Source organism: Canis lupus, chromosome 24, assembly GCF_048164855.1.
Source record: "Canis lupus baileyi chromosome 24, mCanLup2.hap1, whole genome shotgun sequence".
NCBI classification, from domain to species: domain Eukaryota; kingdom Metazoa; phylum Chordata; class Mammalia; order Carnivora; family Canidae; genus Canis; species Canis lupus.
The window spans coordinates 9660515-9684956 of record NC_132861.1 but is presented as its reverse complement, the minus strand read 5'-3'; the positions used below and the strand labels follow the sequence as shown (position 1 = coordinate 9684956).

General features: G+C 36.2%; 1 protein-coding gene across 8 annotated transcripts in view; it reads left to right on the top strand.

Moving 5' to 3' along the window:
* Window positions 1-24442, top strand: part of FRY (FRY microtubule binding protein) — a 429394-nt gene that overhangs the window by 244407 nt on the left and 160545 nt on the right. For all 8 annotated transcript variants that reach the window (XM_072795524.1, XM_072795520.1, XM_072795518.1 and 5 more), the window contains 8 exons: window positions 6657-6796; window positions 11114-11204; window positions 11424-11503; window positions 11616-11696; window positions 16732-16900; window positions 19547-19639; window positions 19731-19829; window positions 21414-21515. In XM_072795524.1, coding sequence (XP_072651625.1) covers window positions 6657-6796; window positions 11114-11204; window positions 11424-11503; window positions 11616-11696; window positions 16732-16900; window positions 19547-19639; window positions 19731-19829; window positions 21414-21515 — 855 coding nt within the window. The remainder of the gene's footprint in view (window positions 1-6656; window positions 6797-11113; window positions 11205-11423; window positions 11504-11615; window positions 11697-16731; window positions 16901-19546; window positions 19640-19730; window positions 19830-21413; window positions 21516-24442) is intronic.

Here is a 24442-nt window from a genome sequence, read left to right as displayed (position 1 = left end):
CTAGATTATCGAGCAATAGTATATGACCAAATTTTAAAAATTACATTTGAATAACTTTTTAAAAATCAGCATTTTATGGTATTTCATAGACAGCACCCTGACCCCCAGGTGCTTGGCCATCTGAACTACTTTGAGAGATTAAACTGTCAATGAAGTTAGTTTAAAATTTATTCACAAAATGCATCACTCAGGACAAGTCAGCCTTATTACTGCTGTAAGATATGGTATGACTCCACTGAGTAATTGTTCAAATATTTAGGTAAAGTTTCCTTCTTCGCATTCAGCAAGTATAATAAAATGCCTATGAAAAATTAATGTCTTACCTACAGCATAATGGACAGTCTCTTTTAGCCTATTTATCCATAAAATGCCAAAATAAACATTAAGAAACATTTGCAAAGTACATTTAGTATTCCCCTCTATCCCCCTGCAAAGAAAACACCAGTATGAAATAGTTCTGTGATTCTGGGCACTTCACCTCCTCAAGCTGCACAGTACCTAGCTCATCTATGATGGAAGAATATGATCATTTAAATGCAACAAGAACATCTTTGTAAATGGGCCTGCCCCCTTTCAACAGCAGCACAGAGCTAGAATTCATCTCACCATTGGCTCTGCTTCCTGTAAATGAAGAAGTTGAGTAACCAAGAAGCCAACTAGACCTTCCTCCCTTCCTGAGCTTTGAGGGCCAGGTCTTTGCAAATTCCACCCTTCCTTCCTGAAATCCTGGGCTCAGAAGGGCAGTAACAGAGAGATGGAAAAAACACACACATCCCCTCCTTGCTGACCTTTCATCTCTTCTAAGATGGTCTCACTATATTTGCCATGGAAAGTATGTCCAGTAGATATAATACCAAGAATGGCTTCAAGATGACTTTTTAATGGGTAGAAAAAATTATTATGGCTGAGTTTTAAAGAATGCTATTGATGTCCTCTACGGAGCAGGCGGGTTACATCTAAGTAAGTTTAAGTAGCTGAACATTATGTGCTCTACCCAGGGATAATTAGGGGGCAAACATAGGTTTATATCACCTTTATGGGTCTCTTTTTAAATAAACTTTTTTATTTTTGAGTAGTTACAGGAAAGGTGTGAAGATAGTACAGTTATCATTTTCCCCACATCCAGTTTCCTTTATTAACATCTTACATTACCATGTATATCTGCCACAACTAAGAAACCAACATCAGTACATTATTATTAACTAATTCTGTATTTGTATTTTATTTTTTTCCCGAATAGTCTTTTTCTGTTCCAGGAAACTGTCTAGGACACCACATTATATTTAGTCATCATGCCTCCGTAAGTCTCACTCAGACTTACACAGGTATTTTTAAATTACTTAAGTATAATAGTAGATGGTTAGGAATTTCATTACATACGCAATGTGCAGAATTAACCTATGGTGAGGAACTCTGAATCCTGATTTTTGTCCCCCTCTCGGAGGAACCCCCTTCATTTCTCAATTCAAAATATGAGATAAGATAGTGATGGTTGGAGAAGTACCCTTTCTTATGCTGGGGTAGCTTTAGAGAGAACTAGTGAATTGCCCCCCCTGACATGCCATAATTTGCTTTCCTCCCCAATTTCCCGCATTGTGTGCCCGGGGACAATGGGAAAATATGTTGTGGCTGTGGATATTACAGTGTGTGGGGAGAGGGCTGTTTTTTTTTTTTTTTTAAATAGGTATTTTGCAATTAAAAAAAACTCATGGTGATTATGTTCACAAAGCAGGAAGAATGAAATAGCCTATTTATTTTAATATTGACCCATAGCTAAAGATAATGTACAGTTTTGCATATGTCCTTATAATCATGATCATAAGGGACAGCAAGAAATAAGGCTCTCAAGGAACAGAACCTGAGGAAGGACGTATTATTGTTCTGTTCAATCTCAGAGCTTCTCTTAAAGCTGACAGTGGAAAGTCCCATTGACGCGAACCACTTCAGCTTCCATTTCTCTAGTTTCCTTTATAAAAAGAAGTTAAGCCTCTCCTGCTCAACTACAGAAACATTTTAAGTTAGGTAAGGTTTTCCATTTCTTCTGCCACCTCCCGGCTCAAGCTGTGATCATTGTGTGCCTTGAACTGTGGCAATAACCTCATTGTGTGTGTGTGTGTGTGTGTGTGTGTGTGTGTACTTCTAACTGATCCTATTGGCAAACCCCTTTGGTCCAGCCTACACATCACTGCTGGTTTAACCCTCCCCAACATTTCAATGGGCTTATTCTCCTTTTTGGAAATCTTTTCCATTTTCTAGAGAAGAAAGCTGAAATTCAGACTAGCATAAAGTACTTTCTATGATTTAGTTCCAACTTAAAATTTTCAACAGTTTTTTTTCTTTATTCTGGTATACCAAAGTCCCTACACCAGCCAAATATTTCTTCCCTCTGTTTGCTCAAAAACTTTCATTAAGTTAATCACTATAATTATTATGAACAAATAATTATTTGCACCTTCATTACCATAGGCTTCCTGGATTGAGTGTGCTTAGCTATTTTCTGGACTCATATTTCTACCCTTGCTTTAAAAAAAAAAAAAAGGCATAGGTTAAAATCCTACCTTCATTTCTCTTAAACTCCCACTTACCTCTCCCTCTAGTGATCTCCCTGTCCTGTGGACTCCTGGTTTTAAGTGCACTCTTAGTATGGGGGTGTATCCCTTCCTGGTTGTGTTTTCTGTATATGCAAACTTACGTAGTGTTCACCTCAAGTTGGAATCTTACCAATTAAATTATTTTTTTAAATTCTTCTTCTACTTAACATATTATGAACATTTTCAAGTCATTAAATATTTTTGAACTGTGATTTTTAATGGTTTCGTAGGTAATTTACATTACATTCCACATTGTATTAAGGCATTTGCACATAGTTGGACATTTAGAGTGTTGTCATTTTTTATATAATATATAATGCCCTGAACATTCTTACTCACCTCTAATTATGTATTTGAGATAAATTTCTAAGAATGGGCTTATTGAGAATGGCTTTTCTAGATTCTTGATCTGCATTTCCAAATTTCTTCCAGATGGGTTATGTCAATTTTTTTTCACATGTCAGTAGTGTTCGAACATACCTATTTTATCACTGTCTCATTGGCATGAAGAGTTGTAATTTGCTTATATGAAATTTTGTGAGGGCAGCCTGGGTGGCTCAGCGGTTTAGTGTTGCCTTCAGCCCAGAATGTGGTCCTGGAGACTCGGGATCAAGTCCCACATCAGGTTCCCTGCATGGAGCCTGCTTCTTCCTCTGCCTGTGTCTCTGCCTCTCTCTCTGTGTGTGTCTCTCATGAATAAATAAATAAAATCTTAAAAAAAAAAAAGAAATTTTGTGATTTTGTGTTTGTGAATAGATAGGTAAAACCTATCTCATTGTAGGTTTACATGTTCTTTTTATAAGGCCTTTATCAGATGGGTGTTTGCAAGTGTTTTCTCCGGGGCCACAGCCTCTTTTCACCACTTTCTTAACAGTGTCTTTCTAAAAGCAGAAGCTCTTAATTTTTTTATTGAAGTATTGTTGACATACAATGTTACATTAGTTTCTAGTGTACAGCATAGTGATTCCACAAATTTAGACATTATGCTCACCACAAGTGTAGATGCCATCTGTCACTGTACAGCACTATTACAGTATCATAGATTATATTCCCTCTGTTGTACTTTTCATCCCCATGACTTATTCATTCCATAGCTGGAAGTCTGTGGCTCTCACTCCCTTCACCCATTTTGCTCATCCCCCTAGCTCCGCCTCTCTGGCAATCATCAGCTTTTTCTCTGTATTTGTGGGTCTGGTTCTCCTTTTTATTTGTTTTGTTTTGTCTTTCATATTCCACATACAAGTGAAATCATACGGTATTTGTCCTTCTCAGTCTGACTTACATTACTTAGCATAATACTCTCTAGGTCCATCCATATTGTTGCAAGTGGCAGTATTTCATTCTCTTTGATGGCTGAGTAATATTCCATTGTATATGTATATACCACATCTTCTATATCCATTCATCTATGGGTGGACACTTACTCAAGCTTCCATATCTTGGTGGCTGCATCGATTTTTTTTTCCCACCAACAGTACATGAGGGTTCCCTTTTGTCCACGTCCTCACCAACACTTGTTATTTCTTATCTTTTTTATTATGGTCATTTGACACATTTAAGGTAATATCTTATAGTGGTTTTGATTTGCATTTTCTTGATGATGGTGATATTGAGCATCTTTTCATGTGTCTGTTTGCCATCTGTTTGTTCTCTTCAGAAAAAAAAAATGTCTGTCTGGATCCTCTGTCCATTTTTTATTGGATTATTTGGGGGAGTTTTTGGGGTTGAGTTGTGCAAGTTTTTAAAATATATTTTGCATATTAACTCCTTTTAAGTTATGTCACTTGCAAATATCTTCTCCCATTCAGTAGGTTGCCTTTTCATTTTGTAGATGGTTTCCTTCACTCTACAAAAGCTTTTTATTTTGGTTTAGTCTCACTAGTTTATTTTTGCTTTTGTTTCCCTTGCCTGAGGAGACATATTTAGAAAAATGTTGCTATGGCCAATGTAAGAGAAATTACTGCCTGTGTTTTCTTTAAAAGGCTTATGGTTTTATGTCTCATATTTAGGTATCTTTAATCTAATTTGAGTTTATTTTTGTGTGAGAAAGCATAAGAAAGTTGTCCTGTTTCATTCTTTTGCATGTAGCAGTCCAGTTTTCCCACCACCAACATCATTTATTGGAGAGACTGTCTTTTTGCCATTTTGTATTCTTACCTTCCTTGTCCTTGATTAATTGACCATATATGCATGGTTTATTTCTGGGTTCTCTAACCTGTTCCATTGATCTATGTGTCTATTTTTGTGCCACTACCAAACTGTTTTGACTAGTAGAGATTTGTAGTTTATCTTTAAATCTGAGATTGTGAAAGCTTCAGTTTTATTCTTCTTTTTCAAGAATGCTTTGGCCACTCAGGGTCTTTTGCGGCTCCATACAAATTTTAGTATCTAGTTCTGTGAAAAATGCTGTTGGTGTTTTGATAAGAGTTGCATTGAATCTATAGATTACTTTGGGTAATATGGAAGTTGTAATAATATTAATTCTTCCATTCCATGAAGATGAAATATCTTTCCTCGGTATCTTCTGCAATTTCTTTTGTCAATGTCATAATAGTTATCAGAGTTCAGGTCTTTTACTTCTTCGTTAAATTTATTCCTAGGTATTTTATTCTGTTTGGTGCAATTGTAAATGGAATTGTTTTTGTAATTTCTCATTCTGCTACTTTGTTATTAGGGTAAAGAAATGCAACTGATTTCTGTGTATTTTGTATCCTGTGACTTTACTGAATTCATTTATTGTTTCTAATAGTTTTTTGATAGACATGGCACTATATATATATTATGTCATCTGCAAATAGTGCAGCTTTATTTCTTCCCTATAAATTTGGATGCCTTTTATTTCTATTTCTATTACCTGCTTGCTGTGACTAGGATTTGCAGTACTGTGTTGAATAAAAGTGGTAACAGTGGACATCTTTGTCTTGTTCCTGATCTTAATTAAAGGAAAAACTCTCAGTTTTTCTCCATTGAGTATGATGTTATCTGTATGTTTTTCATGTATGGCCTTTATTATGTTGAGGTTTGTTCCATCTAAACCCACTTTATTGGGCATTTTTATCATAAATGATGTTAATTTTGTCAAATGCTTTTTCTGCATCTATTAAGATGATCACATGACTCTTTCCTTCATTTGGTTAATGTGGTATATCATGTTGATTGATTTGTGAATATTGAACCATCCTTTCATCCCCAGAACATAAACATTTCATTTTGATGATTTTCAGTATCAGATTGTCATGGAGGTTGCTCTTGGTATGTCACCTAAGAAATCCTTGGCTAGCCCAGAGTCACAAAGATTTTCTGCTGTTTTCTTCAGAAGATTTATAGTCTTAAGTTTTTATAGTAGGATTTTTTTTAGTTAATTTTTGCACATGGCATGAGATATCAATTGGGGTTTATTTTCTCATGATAATTAATAAAAGATTACAAATCTTTCCAGCTTAAGTAAATTAAAATAACTCATCTATCAAAGATATATTTATTGTTTAAAAAAGAGAGCAGGAGTTTGCCTTTAAGGTGATACACAGGAAATTATTGCTACTGGTCTATGTCTTGACTCTAATTTGGGGCATACCTCAGATGAGTAGATAAATTATTATTGGCAGAAAAGCATACATTATATTACCATTTAGGTTATTTGTTTGGGAGCTAGATTTGTTTGTTTCAGCTAAACAACTAATGTAATTGTGTTAATACATTTATTTATACAACAAACATTTTTGAGACTTAAGTAGTACCAGGCACTGTACTTCTTGGACAGTATGGGAAAAATAATTTCTCTGTGGTCCATGAGTAACCTGTATGCAATTAACATCTGACTTCTAGAATGAAAGGAAGTTGAAGTAATTAACTTTCTTGAACCACAAAATTCTAATGTAAGGAACATCTGTCAGCATTAAGAGATTTGGGCCCTTAGGAATATACTAATAAAGATTATTAAAGGAAAAGATGTGATAAATAAGAAGACTTTGTGGTGACTATAGCTTGGAGTTATTTGTGAAATGAAAAGTTTCTCACTAATTGGCAGGCCACCAAACCCTTCTTATCACCTGTTTTTCTCTGTAGGTCATCAGCTCCATGAGCTCCCTTTCTGAGTACTGCCTGCCTTCCATTCTGCGTACATTATTTGACTGGTATAAAAGGCAAAATGGCATCGAGGATGAATCACATGAATACAGACCACGAACAAGCAATAAATCAAAAAGGTACATTTCTTTTGTGTAGGAATATGAGATTGGTTCATCCTTCCCCATCTCCTTTTTCTCTTTCTTTCTTTCTTTCTTTCTTTCTTTCTTTCTTTCTTCTTTCTTCTTTCTTTCTTTTTCTTTTTCTTTCTTTTTTCTTTCTGGAACATAAGTGAAAATGGGATTTATGCATTATCTACATCTGCCTGTCTGCACATAGATACCTGGCAGGTGCTGTGGGGGGCCCCCCTGTCTAGAGTGGGAGTATTAGTCACTGACATTGGGGCATGTGTAAAGGGCCCCACGTTGCCCTCCTGCCTGCTTCTTTCCTGAGCCCTGTCTCCTCCAGTGGATACCTAAAAGCAGAAGGGCTGTTGCAGGCCCTGCAGGATGCTGCCCAGTCCTTGTTAGTCACCTTCAGTGCTCAGTGTGCTGTTGTGGGGAAGAGGCTGAGGGGACATCAGTGGTAGGCCTGGGGCCACCAATTAGCTCTGTGACTTTGGACAACTCACCACCTCTGTGTGACTTGTCTTTTCAAGAGCAAAACAGGGAAGTCAGATTACACCATCTTGAACTTCCCCTGAGGCTGAGAATTTTGTTTATTTATTTTGTGATCCCCTTCTCTTATGGATTTGAAAAGTAGAACTCACTGCTACAGAAACACTTTAGCAACTGTAAAATTTAAGATTCTTACACTGTCAAATGAGTGTGCACCCCCCAAAAGTTTATATAAATAAATATATGTAGTTCATATGTTTGAAATAAAGGTAAATAGAAAAAAATATTTGCCCATATTTACTTTTTTTAAAAAAGGCTGTTTTAAAAGCAGACTTCTCTATATGAATTGATTATGCATTTTTAAAGGCAGTAAACTAAAATGGATCATTCAGAACATCAGATATTAACTACTTCTTGTGAGTGATTTATCTCATTTTTCTTGATACTTCAATATTATTTTAATATCCACTTTTTAATGTCATGAAATGAGTTATATTTCATCCAAACTTGTAATTTCATTTTATAATATGCTTGAGTTTATGCAAGATTTAATCATTTATTTATCATTTGGGAGAGAAATTAATAACTTTTTCATATTGAATCATTTTTTTAGTTGAGAAGGAATTTTTTATTGAAATATAATTTACACATGGCACAATTCATTCTTTTAAAGTGTGTAATTCTGTAGTTTTAGTATATCCATAAGGTTGTGCAGCCATCACCACTAATTCCAGAACATTTCATCATCCTGCAAAGAAACCCATACTAATTAACAGTCTCTTCTTACAAATTTTTTTGATGTATCAATTTTTAAAGGTAAAATCTCAATTCTGTGTCTAAAAGTGGTTCAGACTGTATGATTAATAAATTCATGGTATCAGGGGTGATACCATTGAGTGGCTCAGTTGGTTAAGCATCTGACTTTGGCTCAGGTCATAGTCTCAGGGTCCTGGGATCCAGCCATGTCTGGCTTCTTGCTCAGTGAGGAGTCTCCTTCTTCTTCCCCTCCTGTCTCCCCCACTGCTTATGCTCTCTCTCTCTCCCTCTCAAATAAACAAATAATATCTTTAAAAAAAATAAATTAACTAATTAATTAATGGCATCACTTTATTATTCTTCTAATTACATGTTAGTTTATAAACAGATATTAAACATTTCCTTGGGGAAGTGAGGAGGAATGGGATAGTTTTAGTAAGTTGAATTAAGTGGGCCTTAATTTTGTTTCTCTGTTTTGTCAGAATGTAGTTAATAAAACTAGATTTTTCATGAATTTATTTCTGTATGGATTCAAAATAATATTTTAAAAATCATGTTACTGATCATTTTCAGGAGATCAGAGTAATTGCCAAGATCAAATACAGCATCAGGACAGTGAAATTCAACTCAGCAGCATTTAATTAGCATTTGGAAGTTCAAAATAAGAATGTGTGTTTGGGTGAAAGCCAAAAGAATGAGGGTGTCTAGAAAATGATGTATGTGATAATGCGAGTTTCTGTTACTAGAAAAAAAGAAAAGAGGAACTTTAGAGAGAAGCATAAGCAACCAAAAACAGTCAAATGTAACATATGTGTACTAAGGTTATGATTTCTAAGATTAGTATAATATCAACATTTTGACTGCCAAATAAATTTGTCAAATGCTGCTGACTCCTGGCAGTTAGACCTCAAACCAGCAATAAAGTTGAATTCATTATTGGAAAATTATAGGTCTTACTTTATTGGAAAGCATAAATTGGCTTATTAGATAAAATAGAATCAGGGATTAAAAGTTGTTTTCCCTGCCAGGAACTATTACTTTTTCAAAGTCTTCTTGAGAGGACCCCTGTTGGCCATCCAACGCAATAATTTTCTGTCTCCTGCTGCTGGCCATCTTTGAAAGTTCTCCTTCCTTTCAGTCTTCAAACTTCTTATTGACTTATTCCATAATATAATCTCTAGGTCAGACTAATGAATGTTCTCTTTTTTAATTCAATTCCATGTGTTTTCCTCTCCTCCAGCTGGAAGAAGTTCTTTCCAGTTCTAGTGGGTCTTCCAGGACTTCAGATAGATGGTTTGGGCCAGTGCTCTTCCTCCCAGCAAGATTGTTCACAATGATCCTGAATGAATTCCTACCCTGTCCATATATTTCTCCTTGAGAGTTACAGCTGCAACCTCCCTTGTTAATCCATTCTTCATTCACCAGCCTTCATTCGACTTGCTCAAGGTTACAGAACTTCTTGGGGTACCTGGGTGGCTCAGTGGTTGAGTGTCTGCCTTCGGCTCAGGTTATGATCCCAGGATCCTGGGATGGAGTCCCACATTGGGCTCCCTGCAGGGATCCTGCTTCTCCCTCTGCCTATGTCTCTGCCTTTCTCTCTTTCTCATGAAATAAATAAAATCTTAAAAAAAAAAAAAAAAGGTTACAGAGCTTCTCCAGAAGTTCTTTTTTAGATCTTAACTATCACCTTCCTTTCTTCTCATTCCCTTTGACTAAAGGGAAAAACATTCTGTATTTAAAATATTCTTGATTTATTTTGAAAACACCTGCCTGACAAGCCTGTATTTGGCCATCCTTTCTCATGGCTTCTCCTTAATATGCAAGTATTTTTTTAATATGCAAGTATTGAGCAATTACATGTTCAAGACTATGCTAAATATATTATGCACTCTATCTTATTTAATACTCAAGCAGACCTTTCTGTAATTACTATTATTATTTTCATTTCGTAGATGGAGCAATTAGTGGTAAATAGAAAAAGCATCATTTTGACTCAGTACTGTTGCACACCAAAGCCAACCTTCTTAGCCACAGTTCTGTGCTGGGATCTCAGCAATCATGTTATTTGTCTTTCTTGGTTCATTTCCAAATTAGCCCTCAGTATGTTAGAGAAGCAGCAACTGAGGGTTAGGGGTGGGGATGGGAGAGGGAGTAGACTAACATTTCTGTCCTTCTGACAGTGCTAATTCTGCTCCCTATCTTTTGAGTGAGTTCAAATGACTCCACTTTGCCTCTTCTTCTTCCACCTGCTTTATAACCATTCTGCCTCCACTGCCCCTTCACTTCTTCATTCATCAATCTCAAGTGGCAAAAGGTCAAGAGGAAAGAGGCATGGAAACAGCAACAAAAATTGTTCCTAACCTTTCTCCACCCTCTGTAGTCCTGCTGTAGCTAATAATTGTATTCTGTCCTTTTTTTCCCCCTACATCGTGTAGCTTCTTTTATAAGGATCTTCTTAATATCCACCTCTAGTATGGCAGCCCTGCCCTGGTCTATATCCATTCTATAAATGATAGAATTCCAGAAAGTCATCTTAGAAAAGGACATGGAGGGGCACCTGGGTGGCTCAATCTGTTAAGCATCTGCCTTTGTCTCAGGTCATGATCCTGGAGTCCTGGGATTAAGCCCCACGTTGGGATTCTGTTTCTCCCTCTGCCCCTTCCCCTGCTTGTGTGCTCTCTCTCTCTCTCTCTCAAATAAGTAAATAAAATATTTATTTAAAAAGGAAGAAAGAAAGAAAGAAGGAAGGAAGGAAGGAAGGAAGGAAGGAAGGAAGGAAGGAAGGAAGGAAGGAAGGAAGGAAGGAAGGAAGAAAAGTCCATGGAATGAGGTTGTAGATTCTCAAGTAGCCACTCAAGTTGATGTTGTGGAAAAGTTGAAATTTGAAGTCAAATATTCTGATCTGATGTGAGTTCCCTACACCTCACTGATTATAAAAAGCGTTAGCATATGTGTACCACTGCAGTCTTGTAATAGCAGAAGTGGTGTGCAGTCCATTGGGAATGAGCCCTCGATGTCTGATGAATTGAATCACTCTGAAAATATCTTCAATGCCACTGAATGTGAATATTTTAAATTTTACAGTGACGAACAACAGCGAGATTATTTAATGGAAAGACGGGACCTCGCCATTGATTTTATTTTTTCCTTAGTATTAATAGAAGTTTTGAAACAGGTCAGTAATTTAATGTTTCTTTTAGATAGAATTTATCTGAAAACCACTTACATTTTAAAAATCTGTTTCAAGTTGTTCATGAATTCCAAATACTGGGTCATGTGAACTATGTTTATTGATTGCTAAAGGCCATATATAGTTTCTAGAAGTACTGTTACTGATTTGATCTTTAATATTCTCTTCCAAGTTAAGAGCCATCTAATTTTTTTTTCTTTTCAGATTCCACTTCATCCTGTAATAGACAGTCTAATACATGATGTTATTAATTTGGCTTTCAAGCACTTTAAGTACAAAGAAGGGTAAAGTAATTTCTCTCCTTAGAATTTTGAAGTTTGGTACTTGACTCTAAGACAAGTGTGCTATTTTTGGATGACTGGGGATCTCTCACTTGTCTAATCATATCTTATTTAGGTACCTTGGTCCTAACACTGGCAATATGCACATTGTGGCAGACCTGTATGCAGAAGTCATTGGAGTGTTGGCACAAGCTAAGTAAGTGAACATCAGTCCTTTACAGTAAGAACTCAAATGCCTCTTCTATTACAGCCCAGCCCTGCTCTCAGGAAGGGATTTTGTGTGAGCTTGCAGAGAACTAGGGTCCTTTTAGCTTTGGGCGCCATGTCTCTGAGATGGACTAAAAGCTCCCTCGATGCAAGTACTGAGTCTGTTTTCAATTGTTTTCTCCATAATCTTTTTTACATGGCAGTTGAGCCAGGTTCCATCAGGAGTCCATGAGTTTTTCAGACTACGACATCAAAGAAAGAAATGGACTAACCACATTACTTTTCTCTCTGCCCAAATATTCCAAACAAGTTTACCGGTTTTAGAAGTTTTGTTTTCTATATTCCATGAGTGGGCAGTTAAAATATAAATCATCTGTGAATGGGAAAATTCCATTCTAGAATGTCCCTTTACTATAGACCTTATTTAATTCAGCTGAGCTAAAAATGTCCCAGACTCTGTCATGGAAACAAGTTGGGGGAAAATTCTCATTGCTAAATTTATCTGGCCCCATAACACTACTTAGCAGGCTAGAACAAAGTGGTATTAGACTATTAGCAATAATATACTTCTTCCAAAAGTGATGTCACATCTTATTCACCCGTCTTCATCTTATTCCACCCTGAGGCAAATCAGACAAAATCCTGAATGCCTAGGTTAGGCAAAATGAGCCAGAGACAAAATATGAATCCAGGCCAAGAGGTGAACTTAAAGTAACAGTGATGCCCTGGTGCTTGTGCAATGCAGTCCTCAGAAAGTCCTCCAAGAGATGAAATTTCCTAACTTAGTAGCATGCATGGAAATATCCAGTTTATAAAAAACAAAACAAAACAAAATTTTGTAAAAAGTACTTACTCAGCAACATCACCTAGCCAAAACAGACAAGAAACAGGACCCCCAAAACTCTTCCATGTGACTTATTTACCCCAAGCAGGTTTATCTATTCATATCAATTAGGTATTTTTCTTCTAACACATAAAACATCAGTGTTAGATGGGAGAGAGGTAGATACACTGATGCCAGTGAGAAATCTCAAGCTCAAAGACTGGCAGCAACAGAGACGAAAGAGGTAGCCAAAGCATACATAAGAACTAAATAGTAGTGCTATCTGAGCCATTTGCATGAGATTGTATTGCACTTTTATTGCAGCCCATTGTCATAACTGTGGTTCCTGGGTCATCTACAAAAAAAAAAAAAAAAAAAGCCCAATACATCTTTTTCTATTGCAATTGAATGATAAAAGTATTGGCATTTTGAAGGGAGAAGCTCCAATTACCTAGCAAGCTGATTTATGTGTGTCTTACCCCATTCCTAGAAAAGATAAGAAAAATGAGTTTTGATATGTATTTGGCTGATTTGTGTCAAATCCTGAAAATCTGGACATATTCCAATGTAATTCCTTCTGTAATTTTCCCTTCTGTAATTCTCTTATACTATCATTTGGAAAATTTAATTTGCCAAAAATGGCCTTTTGTGTTTTTTTGTTTTGTTTTGGTTTTAGTTTTTGTGAATTATGCCTAACAATATAGATTACTGTAGAATGACCTTCCTTAGCAATACTGATTTTGAGTTGGCTGTGAATGAATTGAAAAACAATGGCATAACTAAGCAACATTCTAAGGTTATAGGAATCTCTGTATTAGGCTAGATTTATATGATCCACTAAGCTAGTGTTTTCCTGCCAACCATGGCTTATTTTAATTTCCATGATGTCAGTATTTGTCCCAATTCTGCAATAGTCGGGTATATGAAATGTCTCAATTTGGACGATGCTCCAGTACTTTCCAGTCATAAGAGAACCCCTTGGTCAGTCCTTTTACAATAACTGCAGTAAAGTATAGTAATCACAATGATATTCTTAACCAGTCAAGGTATAGATAATCTTTACTGATAGATAGTACAATCTTAAACTGGTGTCATAATCCAAATTATCACATTGCTTCCTTTTCATGAATATGCCAGAAACATTACTTTGTCATTGCCTTAGAAAAGTAGTGTTTCCTTTGTTCTCAGGCGGGGAAAGGATGTATGCTTATCTAGTACAGGGTAGTTATCTTTTTTTTTTTTTATGAAGAAGTAATATAACAATTCTAATTTTAGACTTTACATCTAGCTCTCAGTAGTAATGCATATGAAATATTTTCTTCATTATGATTTTACTTATTAACTCTTAGTTTCAGTCTTTAAGTTTTAGCAAAATCACTATTTTTTATTTTACTAGCAATAATGTAATCTCTGCCTCCCATCCTTTATCATCACTGATTAAAGACTCAGCCTTTACCCAAACTCCAATGCCCAGAAATCTCCTCTAATTATCCAGCTGAAAAGAGTCTTTTAATTCTCCTATGCCCTACAGCCTCTTTAAGTGTATAATTCCCATAAAAGGCAATGTAAAATATGAGAAAGTGATCGAGCCTGACCATTCCACCTCCTGGAAAAATCAGCGAGATCCAAGCAAAGGGTCAGGCACTTGAGAACACACCTCACAAATAATAATAATAATAATTATTATTATTATTCACATGGTTCATGGTCATTTCTACATTGTTTTATCTTCCCAAACTGTGCAGTCTTCTTAGGGAAGTGACTTTATTTCATAACTCATGATAAACAATAATAATTATTATTGTTATTATTAGTTGCATGGTTCATGGTCGACTCTACATTATTTTATCTTCCCAATCAAACTGTACACTGTTCTTAGGGCAGTGAGTTTATTTCATAGTTCATGACAATGGTAAGGAGCTGGAGTATAGTGGAAATTCCTGGAATTTTTGTCAGAAGACCTGGGTTTGAGTCTTTTTTTTGGGGGGGGGGGGGGGTGAGTCTTCCTTGTCATGTTGATCTTCCAAATTTGTTTCTTCTTTTGTAAAATGGAAATGCATTCACTGCCTGAATCAGTGCATTTTTGTGAAGGTAAAAATGTAAAAAGAATATAATGTACATAAAATAGAAAACATCTTATAAATATACCTTATTGTTATTCCTAGTCCAGACCAGGACTTCATAAACTTTAGCACATCTGAATCACCTCTAGGGTGGTTAAACAAGATTACTGGAACTCACCCCCAGAGTTTCTATTTGGTAGGTGTGGTGTAGGCCAATAATGAGAGTTTCTCACAAGTTCTCATGCAATGCTGATGCAGCTGATCTGGAGGCAACAGTTTGAGAACCACTGGTCCAGACACAACATAGCACAGAGATTAAGCATAGGGACTCTAGAGCCAGACATTTGGCTTGAAATTCTGGCTCCTCCACTTACCAGCTGTGTGACTTTATCACATTAAGAAGTCTCAGCCTCAAGTTCCTTTTCTGTAAAAAGGGTATAATAATAGTACCTTGCTCAAGTTGTAAGGATTAAATGATCATGAAGATGAAATGTGGGGTTCAGTGAACTTTGCTTGGCATATTATACGTGCTGGATATCTGCTTGTAGCTGTCATCATGACCGTCTTCAGCATCAGATTATTTCCTACTCCATAAGAAGTAGAAAAGAAAGATGACACTGGAATTTGGATTTTATATTTTCTGCCCCAATGCCTTCTTAGAAACCTCTCTTATTGTAAAATATATGTAGCAAACATGAAGAAAAATCTGTAAATTGGTTTAGAAAAATACGGTTTTGACAAATTATTACCAGATGAGCACCATGTAATCTCCTGCACCTGAGCCAAGAACAAGAAAATGGCCAGCTGTCATCAAGTCTCTGAAACCAACTTGCCAATCATTCTCCTCTTGTACTTCCTTTGCTGAAATAATATCTTCATGTTTACTGTCTACGCTATTTGTCCTAAAGTGTCTACTCTGAGCTGTCAAGAGTTATTTCAACCTTCCAGGATTCTGTTAGTTGACCTTTAATTTTTATAATCATAATAATCCTCTTTAATCATGCCTTGCTTCTAATTGACCTTTTCACATATTTAGAGCCTCAGGGTGATAGTCTCAGGAAGCAAAACACAATGAGTTTTAGAATGCTTTCCTTTTTCTTTTAACCAGCCATTTCAGAAATAGTTGGGATCACTTTTATGTAAATGTTCCTCTGCCTTGGGTACTTTGCAGATTTGCTACTATTTCCATCCTCTTAGGATCTATTTTTTTTTAAGATTTTTTTTTTTAATTTTTTTTTTTTAAGATTTTATTTATTTATTCACGAGAGAGAGAGGCAGAGACACAGGCAGAGGGAGAAGCAGGCTCCATGCCGGGAGCCCGACACAGGACTCGATCCCGGGACTCCAGGATTGCGCCCTGGGCCAAAGGCAGATGCTAAACCGCTGAACCACCCAGAGATCCCTGGATCTATTCTTTTTTAATAATCTTATATAATAATGTTATCATTAATATTATTAATTAATATTTTACTTTAAACAATATGGATGCCTTAAATTCCTTGTGGACTGTGTCTTTTTAGTTGTAACGTCCCATGCATGTAGAAGAAGCTTATTCATCTTTTAGATTTGATTTTAATTTTTTCTTATTAGATTTTCCTACACCCTAAAAACAGTTTTTCCAATGATCATTAACCTAAAACTATAAAAGAAACAACAACAGAAATCCACAGAATTCATTCGGAAATTCCATTTGGAAATGGATTAGGAACATTTCTTGGCAGTATTTGCTGTCATTGTCAGAAATAGCTGGCCTGTGATATTGCTCAGAGGCTTATAATTAGAGATCCTTCAGGCTCTTGGGGTCTACAAGTGTGTTGGAAATTGCTAAGCCTGAGGAAATGGAGAATTTTGTCCTACTCAATTTAAGAACTGGGGCATTTTGAGAGGATCTGAATAACCCTGGATCTTCTCCCTGCCTGAAGGAAATATTGAACATCTTAGAGAATAAGAGAAGAAAGGAGAAGATGGTATTCTTTACCAAATCCCCAATATCAAATCCTTACAAAATGGCAACCGTGTACTTCAACTGATACAAAGGATGCCTGTCACTGTGCCCTGGCTCTCCTAGATGCTGGAGGCCTCTGTTATGGTCACTTCCATACCCATTATTTGATAAACCACTCCTGTTCTCTTCTTAGATTCCCTGCTGTAAAGAAGAAATTTATGGCAGAACTCAAAGAATTACGGTACAAAGAGCAGAGCCCATATGTTGTTCAAAGCATTATCAGCTTGATAATGGGGATGAAATTCTTTCGAATTAAGATGTATCCAGTGGAGGACTTTGAGGCCTCTCTTCAGTTTATGCAGGTAGGTAATACCTTGGGCAGGAGAACCAAGGGGCTATCAATCTGAACACCTCCTGTCATCAGAATAACTGGCTTGGAATGTGAAAGCACATCCACACTGTCAGTGTGGGAGAAGTCCTACTTTTTCCTCAGAAATTCATAACGTGCTTTATAACCAAGTAATAGAGCTGCAGGCAGATAATTTCACTTTTAAGCTTTCATATCACTTTTGAGGTAGTGAAATGTCTTATTTGTTGACTTTTTTTTCCTCTTTCTACACATCAGCTACATATTGATCTATGAATAAAATATAGCTGAATTTCTACTTTTTATAATTGATAGCACCACGGTGGCTATTAACATTAATAGCATCAGAACTTTAAATAATGAAGATTTTTTTATTCCCACTATAAAAGAGAATCAGTGTTTAAAAAATCTACCAAACCATACAGGTTTAGGTGTCAGTGATGCAGTGTTCCTCATACTATGTACTAACAAAAGAATTGTTGCTAATGTGGATTTTGCAGAGCACCTGGCTCTGTTAGAATTTATAGAACTTTCTCTAATGCTTCCATGAACTAGATTAAGTGAGGGTCTTTATCAATGAAGAGCTTAGACATGGGGATTGTGTGCATAGGCTGTACCACTTCATACCCACTAAAACGGCTATAATAAAAAAGATAACAGCAAGTGTGGATGTAGAGAAATTGGAACCCTCGTATACTGCTGATGGGAATAGAAAATGGCATAACAACTTTGGAAAATAGTTTGTCAGTTCCTCAATGGTTAAATCTAGAATTGGTATGTAATCAGCAATTCTACTTCTAGGTATATATCCAAGAGAAATGAAAATATACATTCATACAAAAAATTGAATGCAAATGTCCATAGCAGTATTATTTGTAATAACACAAAAGTGAATACAGCCCAAATGTTGATCAATCAATGAACAAATAAACAAAATGGTGGTATATCCATATAAGGGAATATTATTTGGCCATAAAAAGGAATGGAGTACTGATATACACTATAACATGAATGTACCTTGAAAATACTATGCTAAGTAAAAGAAGTCAGACACAAAAGGCCACATATTTTATGATTCCATTTATATGGAATATCTCAAATAGGCAAATCCTTAAAGACAGGAAGTGATTGTGTAGGGCTTGGAGGAAGGGAGAGTGGATAGGGAGGTTGGAAATGACTGCTAAACAGTACAGAGTTTCTTTGGAGGATAATGAAAAGGTTCTAAATTTGATTATGGTGATAAATGTACAATTGTGAATATACTAAAAGCCATTGAATTGTACACTCTGAGTGAATTGCATGTTATGTGATCTATATCTCAGTGAAGCTGTTTAAAAAAAGATGTATCAAACTTTTGGGGTTTAAATTCAAGCTTCAGCACTGGGACCTTGGGAAAGTCACCCTTAACCTCTCCCAGCCTCACTTACCTTTGTGCAAAGTAGTGATAATGGCACTAGCTTTAGAAGGTGGCTCTGAGGATTCTTGGCACATGGTAAGCACTTAGTAACTGTTAATTATTTTTATCCTCTGATATGAATAATTCATGTATCCATGTATTTGAATGATGATTTGAAAGAATATTTACACACATATACAAAATAATGTATGAAAAGGACTGCAATTCTAGGAGCCATGAAGCACCATTCTGTATTAGGGAAGCCATCTCAGTGACTTTCCATGTTGGCAATGCCCTTCTTAGCATAGAATCAGTAGACTAGGAATTTTAGTGACTTTTGTTGGCAAAGGTCCCAGGATTGACTGAAAGTAAGTATAATATACTAATATAGATACTAATATAGATACTAAGATATTGCCACAAATACATGGAGCCTTGGACCCTTCCATGAAAACAATACCTAAAAAAGTGCACAGTATGTTACTACCAAAAAGGCCAGGAAGGAGAAAGGGGCTGGTGGAATTCTAAACATTAAAATTCTAAATTTACTTACAAATGATTTTCTGGGCCACCAAAAATACCCTTTCATAGATAGTAGTCCCCAGCCAAAGATATCCTTGCTTGAGGAACTGTTCTAAAGGTTTCTTGCTTTAGGTGGGGGAGGAAAGCATTCCAGACTTGCTTATGAAACTATCTGAATAATAAACACACCTAAAATGTCAGAGCTAAAAAGTAAACAGCTCTGTGCCTGGGGCTGTCACAGGGCCCAAAATAAGTTTAATATCTTCTGCGTCTCTTCCCATGTTTACCTTCTCTGGGGATCTGTGTTTGTGGATTAATCAAGGACCAGGGCTCCACGCACAGTAGGTGGTCAATAGAAATTTGTCAGCAATGAATGTCTGAATGGATCAATCAATAAGTCAGTGGATGAATATCTGCTTGCTAGTTGTAGATGCTTTCTCCTTTTGGCACAATTATTTGAGATAGAACGAGGAGAGTGAGAAAACCAATTTTGCAAAATGTCATTGAGGCCATTTTGCTTGCTTGTTTGTTTGTTTGTTTTGAGGCCATTTTAAATTTAAGTATAAATGCTAGAATCCAGTGATTTTCTTTAATGGATTATGGAATATTCTATGTTGGTGTGTATGATTGAATTAATAGCTGCTTCTTTTAATTTGTTTTAGTACATTTTCTGTGCACATTTCAATCTGTTCTCCCTCCTTTATGCTTTTTCCTGCTTCCTAGGAATGTGCACATTATTTCCTCGAGGTCAAAGACAAAGATATCAAGCATGCCTTGGCTGGGCTTTTTGTTGAAATTCTCGTCCCAGTTGCTGCTGTGAGTTATGTTTTTAAGAACTTCTTCAAATTGGATTAGAGAATCACCAATTTCATTAATTTGACATCAACATGTGTCTCTATTTTTTTAGGCTGTTAAAAATGAAGTAAATGTTCCCTGCCTTAGAAACTTTGTTGAAAGCCTATATGACACCACACTGGAACTTTCTTCTCGAAAGAAGCATTCGTTGGTTAGTAACTCTGAGAAAATCCAAAACACAAAACTATAGAGGATAAAATCCTTAGGCTGAAATCTATTTGAGAGTCATAAGGGTCCCTCAAATGGGAGGATTACCTGCAGCTCTCGCCCAAAAAAGGAAGTGTTTCGAAATTTGGAGCTTGCACTTAACGTTGACCATAACTGGATCACGATAATAGAAGGGGATTAGACCATGTCATCTCAGATGACCCTTCTCATCCTAAGATTCTGTTCTTTATTTTCAAGACTGGATTAACTTGATTTTTGTTTTGAGTATTTTTTCCAATCTAAAAGTCAAAGTTTATAATAATAGTTTATCTTTTCGATCCCCAGAAGTCTTCACTGGTTCATTCCTATCCTTATGTTCTAAATCAAAATGGAAGCAGGCAGCAAAGGGAGTTGAGAGAGAGACAAGTCTTTTAAATTATCACAACCTTTTGCCCTCAGTGGTAAATAAGGCTCTGGTTTATTAATCGACATGACATATGAGCTATTCTTGTGATAGTATAGAGGAAGCAGGTTACTTAGCTGGCACAGTTTATGCCAGTCTTCAAAATATGAGCATAGCCACCATTATTTGAGCTATTATTGAGAGTTGCTTTGCTGGCAGTGGTGACAGATATGCTTATTTTCTACTTCTATGGTCAGTCATTGTGACTAACCACTAGAATTTTTTTTTTTTTAGATGACTGGCTAGAATTAGAGTTACACTCAATGGTAGCATAGTTCAAAGTCAGTTTAAAACCAAGTGAATTAAAAAAAATTAAGTTAGTGGATTGTTAAGCACTGAATCTCATTGTGGCAATAATCTTTTGCTAATTCAGCTTAATGGATGAGCCAGTTTTATTTTTGTTTGAATCTTCACTAGCCCTAATTTTTTAGGTACCATAAAGGTATATGCTATCTGGTTCAGTAGAATGGCAATGGGTTCTGCATATATATTTTTTGGGTGGCCACTCATCAGCTTTTCTATCTTCTCCAGTTACTGTGGGAAATCAGCCCAGTTAGGCAGGAAAAGCACAGTAGCACCTCTGTTTATTCACTCGTAAGCAAATTCCTCCTGTGGTTAAATTTGTCTTGGTGGAGTTTACCAATGCAATAACATTCTTTTAGGAATCTTTCTTAATTACAGGAAGATTGCATGCAAAAGAAAATATATACACCTACCTCTAAAACAAGGACAAGCTAGTAGATGTTTATGAGCAAAAACCCCAATAACATCTTTAAAATTAGTATGCCTTCCTACTTTCTTTCTTTCTGAGAATGATCTTAAGATAATGAGTTTGTTTTTAAAATTCTTAAGTGAAGATTCTAAATCAGTGAATCAGGTTTCCACTTATTATACATGAAACTTATTATACACTTTATAATTCTAGATAATTCCACCCCCACCATCATCAGAAAGCATTTGTGAAATGCCTACCTCTGCATGGCCCCCACTGAGCCTTGTGTTATAAAGCGTCCTGTTTATTTTGGCCTACAGAGGGAGATGGATAGGTAGCAATTCCAGAGAGCATGTGTTACCTGGTTTGTTGAAATATAAATCATCTTGTGACCTCATCTTCTTTCTCCTCAGGCCCTGTACCCACTGGTGACCTGTCTTCTTTGTGTCAGTCAAAAGCAGCTGTTCCTGAACAGGTGGCATATTTTCCTCAACAACTGCTTATCCAACCTTAAAGTTAGTATTTGTCAGTTCAAAAAAGTCTTTTATAAACTAAATATGTGTCTGAGACTGACATATGTGCTTCTGAGAGTGATTCATGATGTTTACAGGGTAATTATCTGATACTCTTGAGATAATGAAAAAAATATTGAGTTCTCCTTATTAAATATAGTCAATTTTATGTTATGTTATTTATTTATTGAGAGAGAGTGAGAGAGTTTGGGGTGAGGGAGGGGCACAGGGAGAGAGGGAGAGAGAATCTCAAGCAGACTCCCTACTGAGCACAGAGCCCAACGTGGGACTTGATCCTGTGACCCTGAGATCATGAGCTGAGCCGAAATGAAGAGTCAGACACTTAACCAACTGAGCTATCCAAGCACCCCCAAATATAGTCAATCTTAGAAGATGACTAGGGATTGGAGAAATCACTCCAAATTTGGGAAATCTTTCCTAATTAGGATCACTCTAAGGGTAAAATTAAATACCCTTGTATATGTATTAATTGTCACATTGTATCTAAATGATTTTTTTTAAAGGTGGGGGGAGACCCACTTCATTGGCAGAACCAAGTGAATTGATTTCAGAAGCTCACCTGTACTTCCTGCATCTTCCTCTGCCCCCCGCCCCCCATCTAGGAATATATTTGAGGGAAGAAGTTCCTTTCTGTGGGAGGATTGACCCCAATCACAGAGAATACTTATTTCCTGTCAGTGTTCTTTGTAATTATTTGAAGGTATTCTCTTCAAGCCACATGACAGTCCATCAGCCCTAGGCATCCATTGAACAAGCACTGTGCATTGAACAAGCACCTGTGTCTATTATGCATAGACACAGGTGCTGAGTCGTGAGACAGATGAAGTAATCTTTCCTAAAACTGAGGAACCTACAGTTAAAACTACCATAATGATTAGCTTTAAAATTGGCTTTATAACTTTTAAGTGGTAAACATATTTTAAGTTTTAGTGACCTATTGATAAAAGACAACTAAATGAATCAACCCTAATGTAAGTGCAAACAGTGTACATTTTCCAGTTGTTTCCAGTTGTGTCTTGATGTTCTTCTATGAGTTTGATATTTACTGCTCTAGAATTTTTGAAATATACATAATTATCCAATCCTGTATGTGCTTATACATGTTGCCTTATCTTTTCTGTTCTAAGACACTTTAATTTAAATGAGTGGTTAAGATTAATTATATTATTTTGGCATTTACCATAATTATATAGTAATCTGCATTAGAGCTGTTTTAAGCACTGATTGTGAAATCCAAGATTAGAATCATTGATTTTCTTCAAATTGGCAATGAAATATAATAGCAATGGATATAGAATTAAGCTTTTAAGTATTCTGAAAAACAAAAAGCTTTTTAGAGTTATCAACAATTATATAATAGCCAGTCTCAGAGATTTGACTTAGGGATTTATGCATACATCTCTAACACACAGCTCAATGTTATTTTGTTGTTTGGCCCACTTTTAACTTACTCAGTTATTAGTTCTAGTTGAAAATATTTTTGTTCATTTACATTTCACACAGGTAGAAGTGGTCATTTTGCCCACAACAAAGAAGAGAATTAATTAACAATGTTTACAGTGCATTGTCCTGTATATATTATGCTCAGTATGTTTATGATGAATTTTAGTTAGAATTAAAATAATACTTTGCATGACGATTTATTGTTGTGGCCAAAAAACCAAATTTTTTTGTTTAAAGTATGAGCTTTTGAAACATAGTGGCATAATCTTACTTTGGAATATTATTGCTTCAAAGTTAAAATATTGGTTCTTTAATCAAAACCCACCAAAAAGACTTGATAACCCGGTTATAAATGGCCCAGTGAGAAGTGGGGCTACAAGCTGATAGTATATCACTATGCAAACATTCAGCATTAGGATTTCTACGAGAATGGCCATGGTGAGATCAGAAAGACTATATAGAGTTGATAGTAGAGGCTGAACCAAATTCCAGAATTCCATTGAAGTCACCCAGTAGGTATGAAGTGCCCACTGCGTAAGGTGCTAGGGAAGGTGCTGGAAGTGGGACACATAGGGGAAGTTAACTATATTAAAACTAGCTATAGAATAGAGTCTCTGTCCTTGAGAAGTTTAGCATTTCATTGGGGGATATGTAACAAAATTTCAAAATGTATGCTAGAGAGAGTGAGGGATATAAAAGTTGAGAGTAGAGTGATACCTGTGCCATTTTTGGAAGTTAGAGACCCCATGAAGCATGAAAGAAATAGTTATGAGGCCAAGTTAAGTCAATGATATTTTACTTTATGGGTAACGAATTGTTGGAATTCACCACCCCAAGGCTAAAAGATATAAAGAGATCCTTGATGAGTTACAAGTGGAATAAAATGGTATTACATATATTTAGAACTAAATCCAGTAGCAGTTAAGTGAGGCCATTTTAGGGGTGTCTGGGTGGCTAAGTCGGTTAAGTTTCCAACTCTTGATTTCTGCTAGGGTTGTGGGATTGAGCCCTGCCTCCTCAGGCTTCATACTCAGCAGGGAGTCTTCTTGCAATTCTCTCTTTCCCTCTCCCTCTACCCTGACCCTCCTTGCACTCTCTCTCTTTCTTTCTCTCCAAAATAAGTGAATAAATCTTTTTTTTAAATGAGACTATTTTAAAATGTCATAAATAAACCTTCCAAACCTCCTTATGAATAGTCTGTGAGGAAAAACTGACATGGCTTCAAAAGTGTACTTTGTCTTGAATAGTGTCAGTATTTTATGGGAGTTAGAGCCAACTAATATTTCATAAAGACCAGCAGACCAACTCTTCCCCCTGTTTGCCTTTCCCCTTTTCCCTTCCAGCACCCTTATCCTCCTTGTCTCCCACTCCCCTACACATGCTTAAGTATAATGAACCTAGTGTTTGAACTCTACATGTTGAGCTTGGTAGCCATGTTTGATGTGTTCTACAAAGGTGAGTCATCA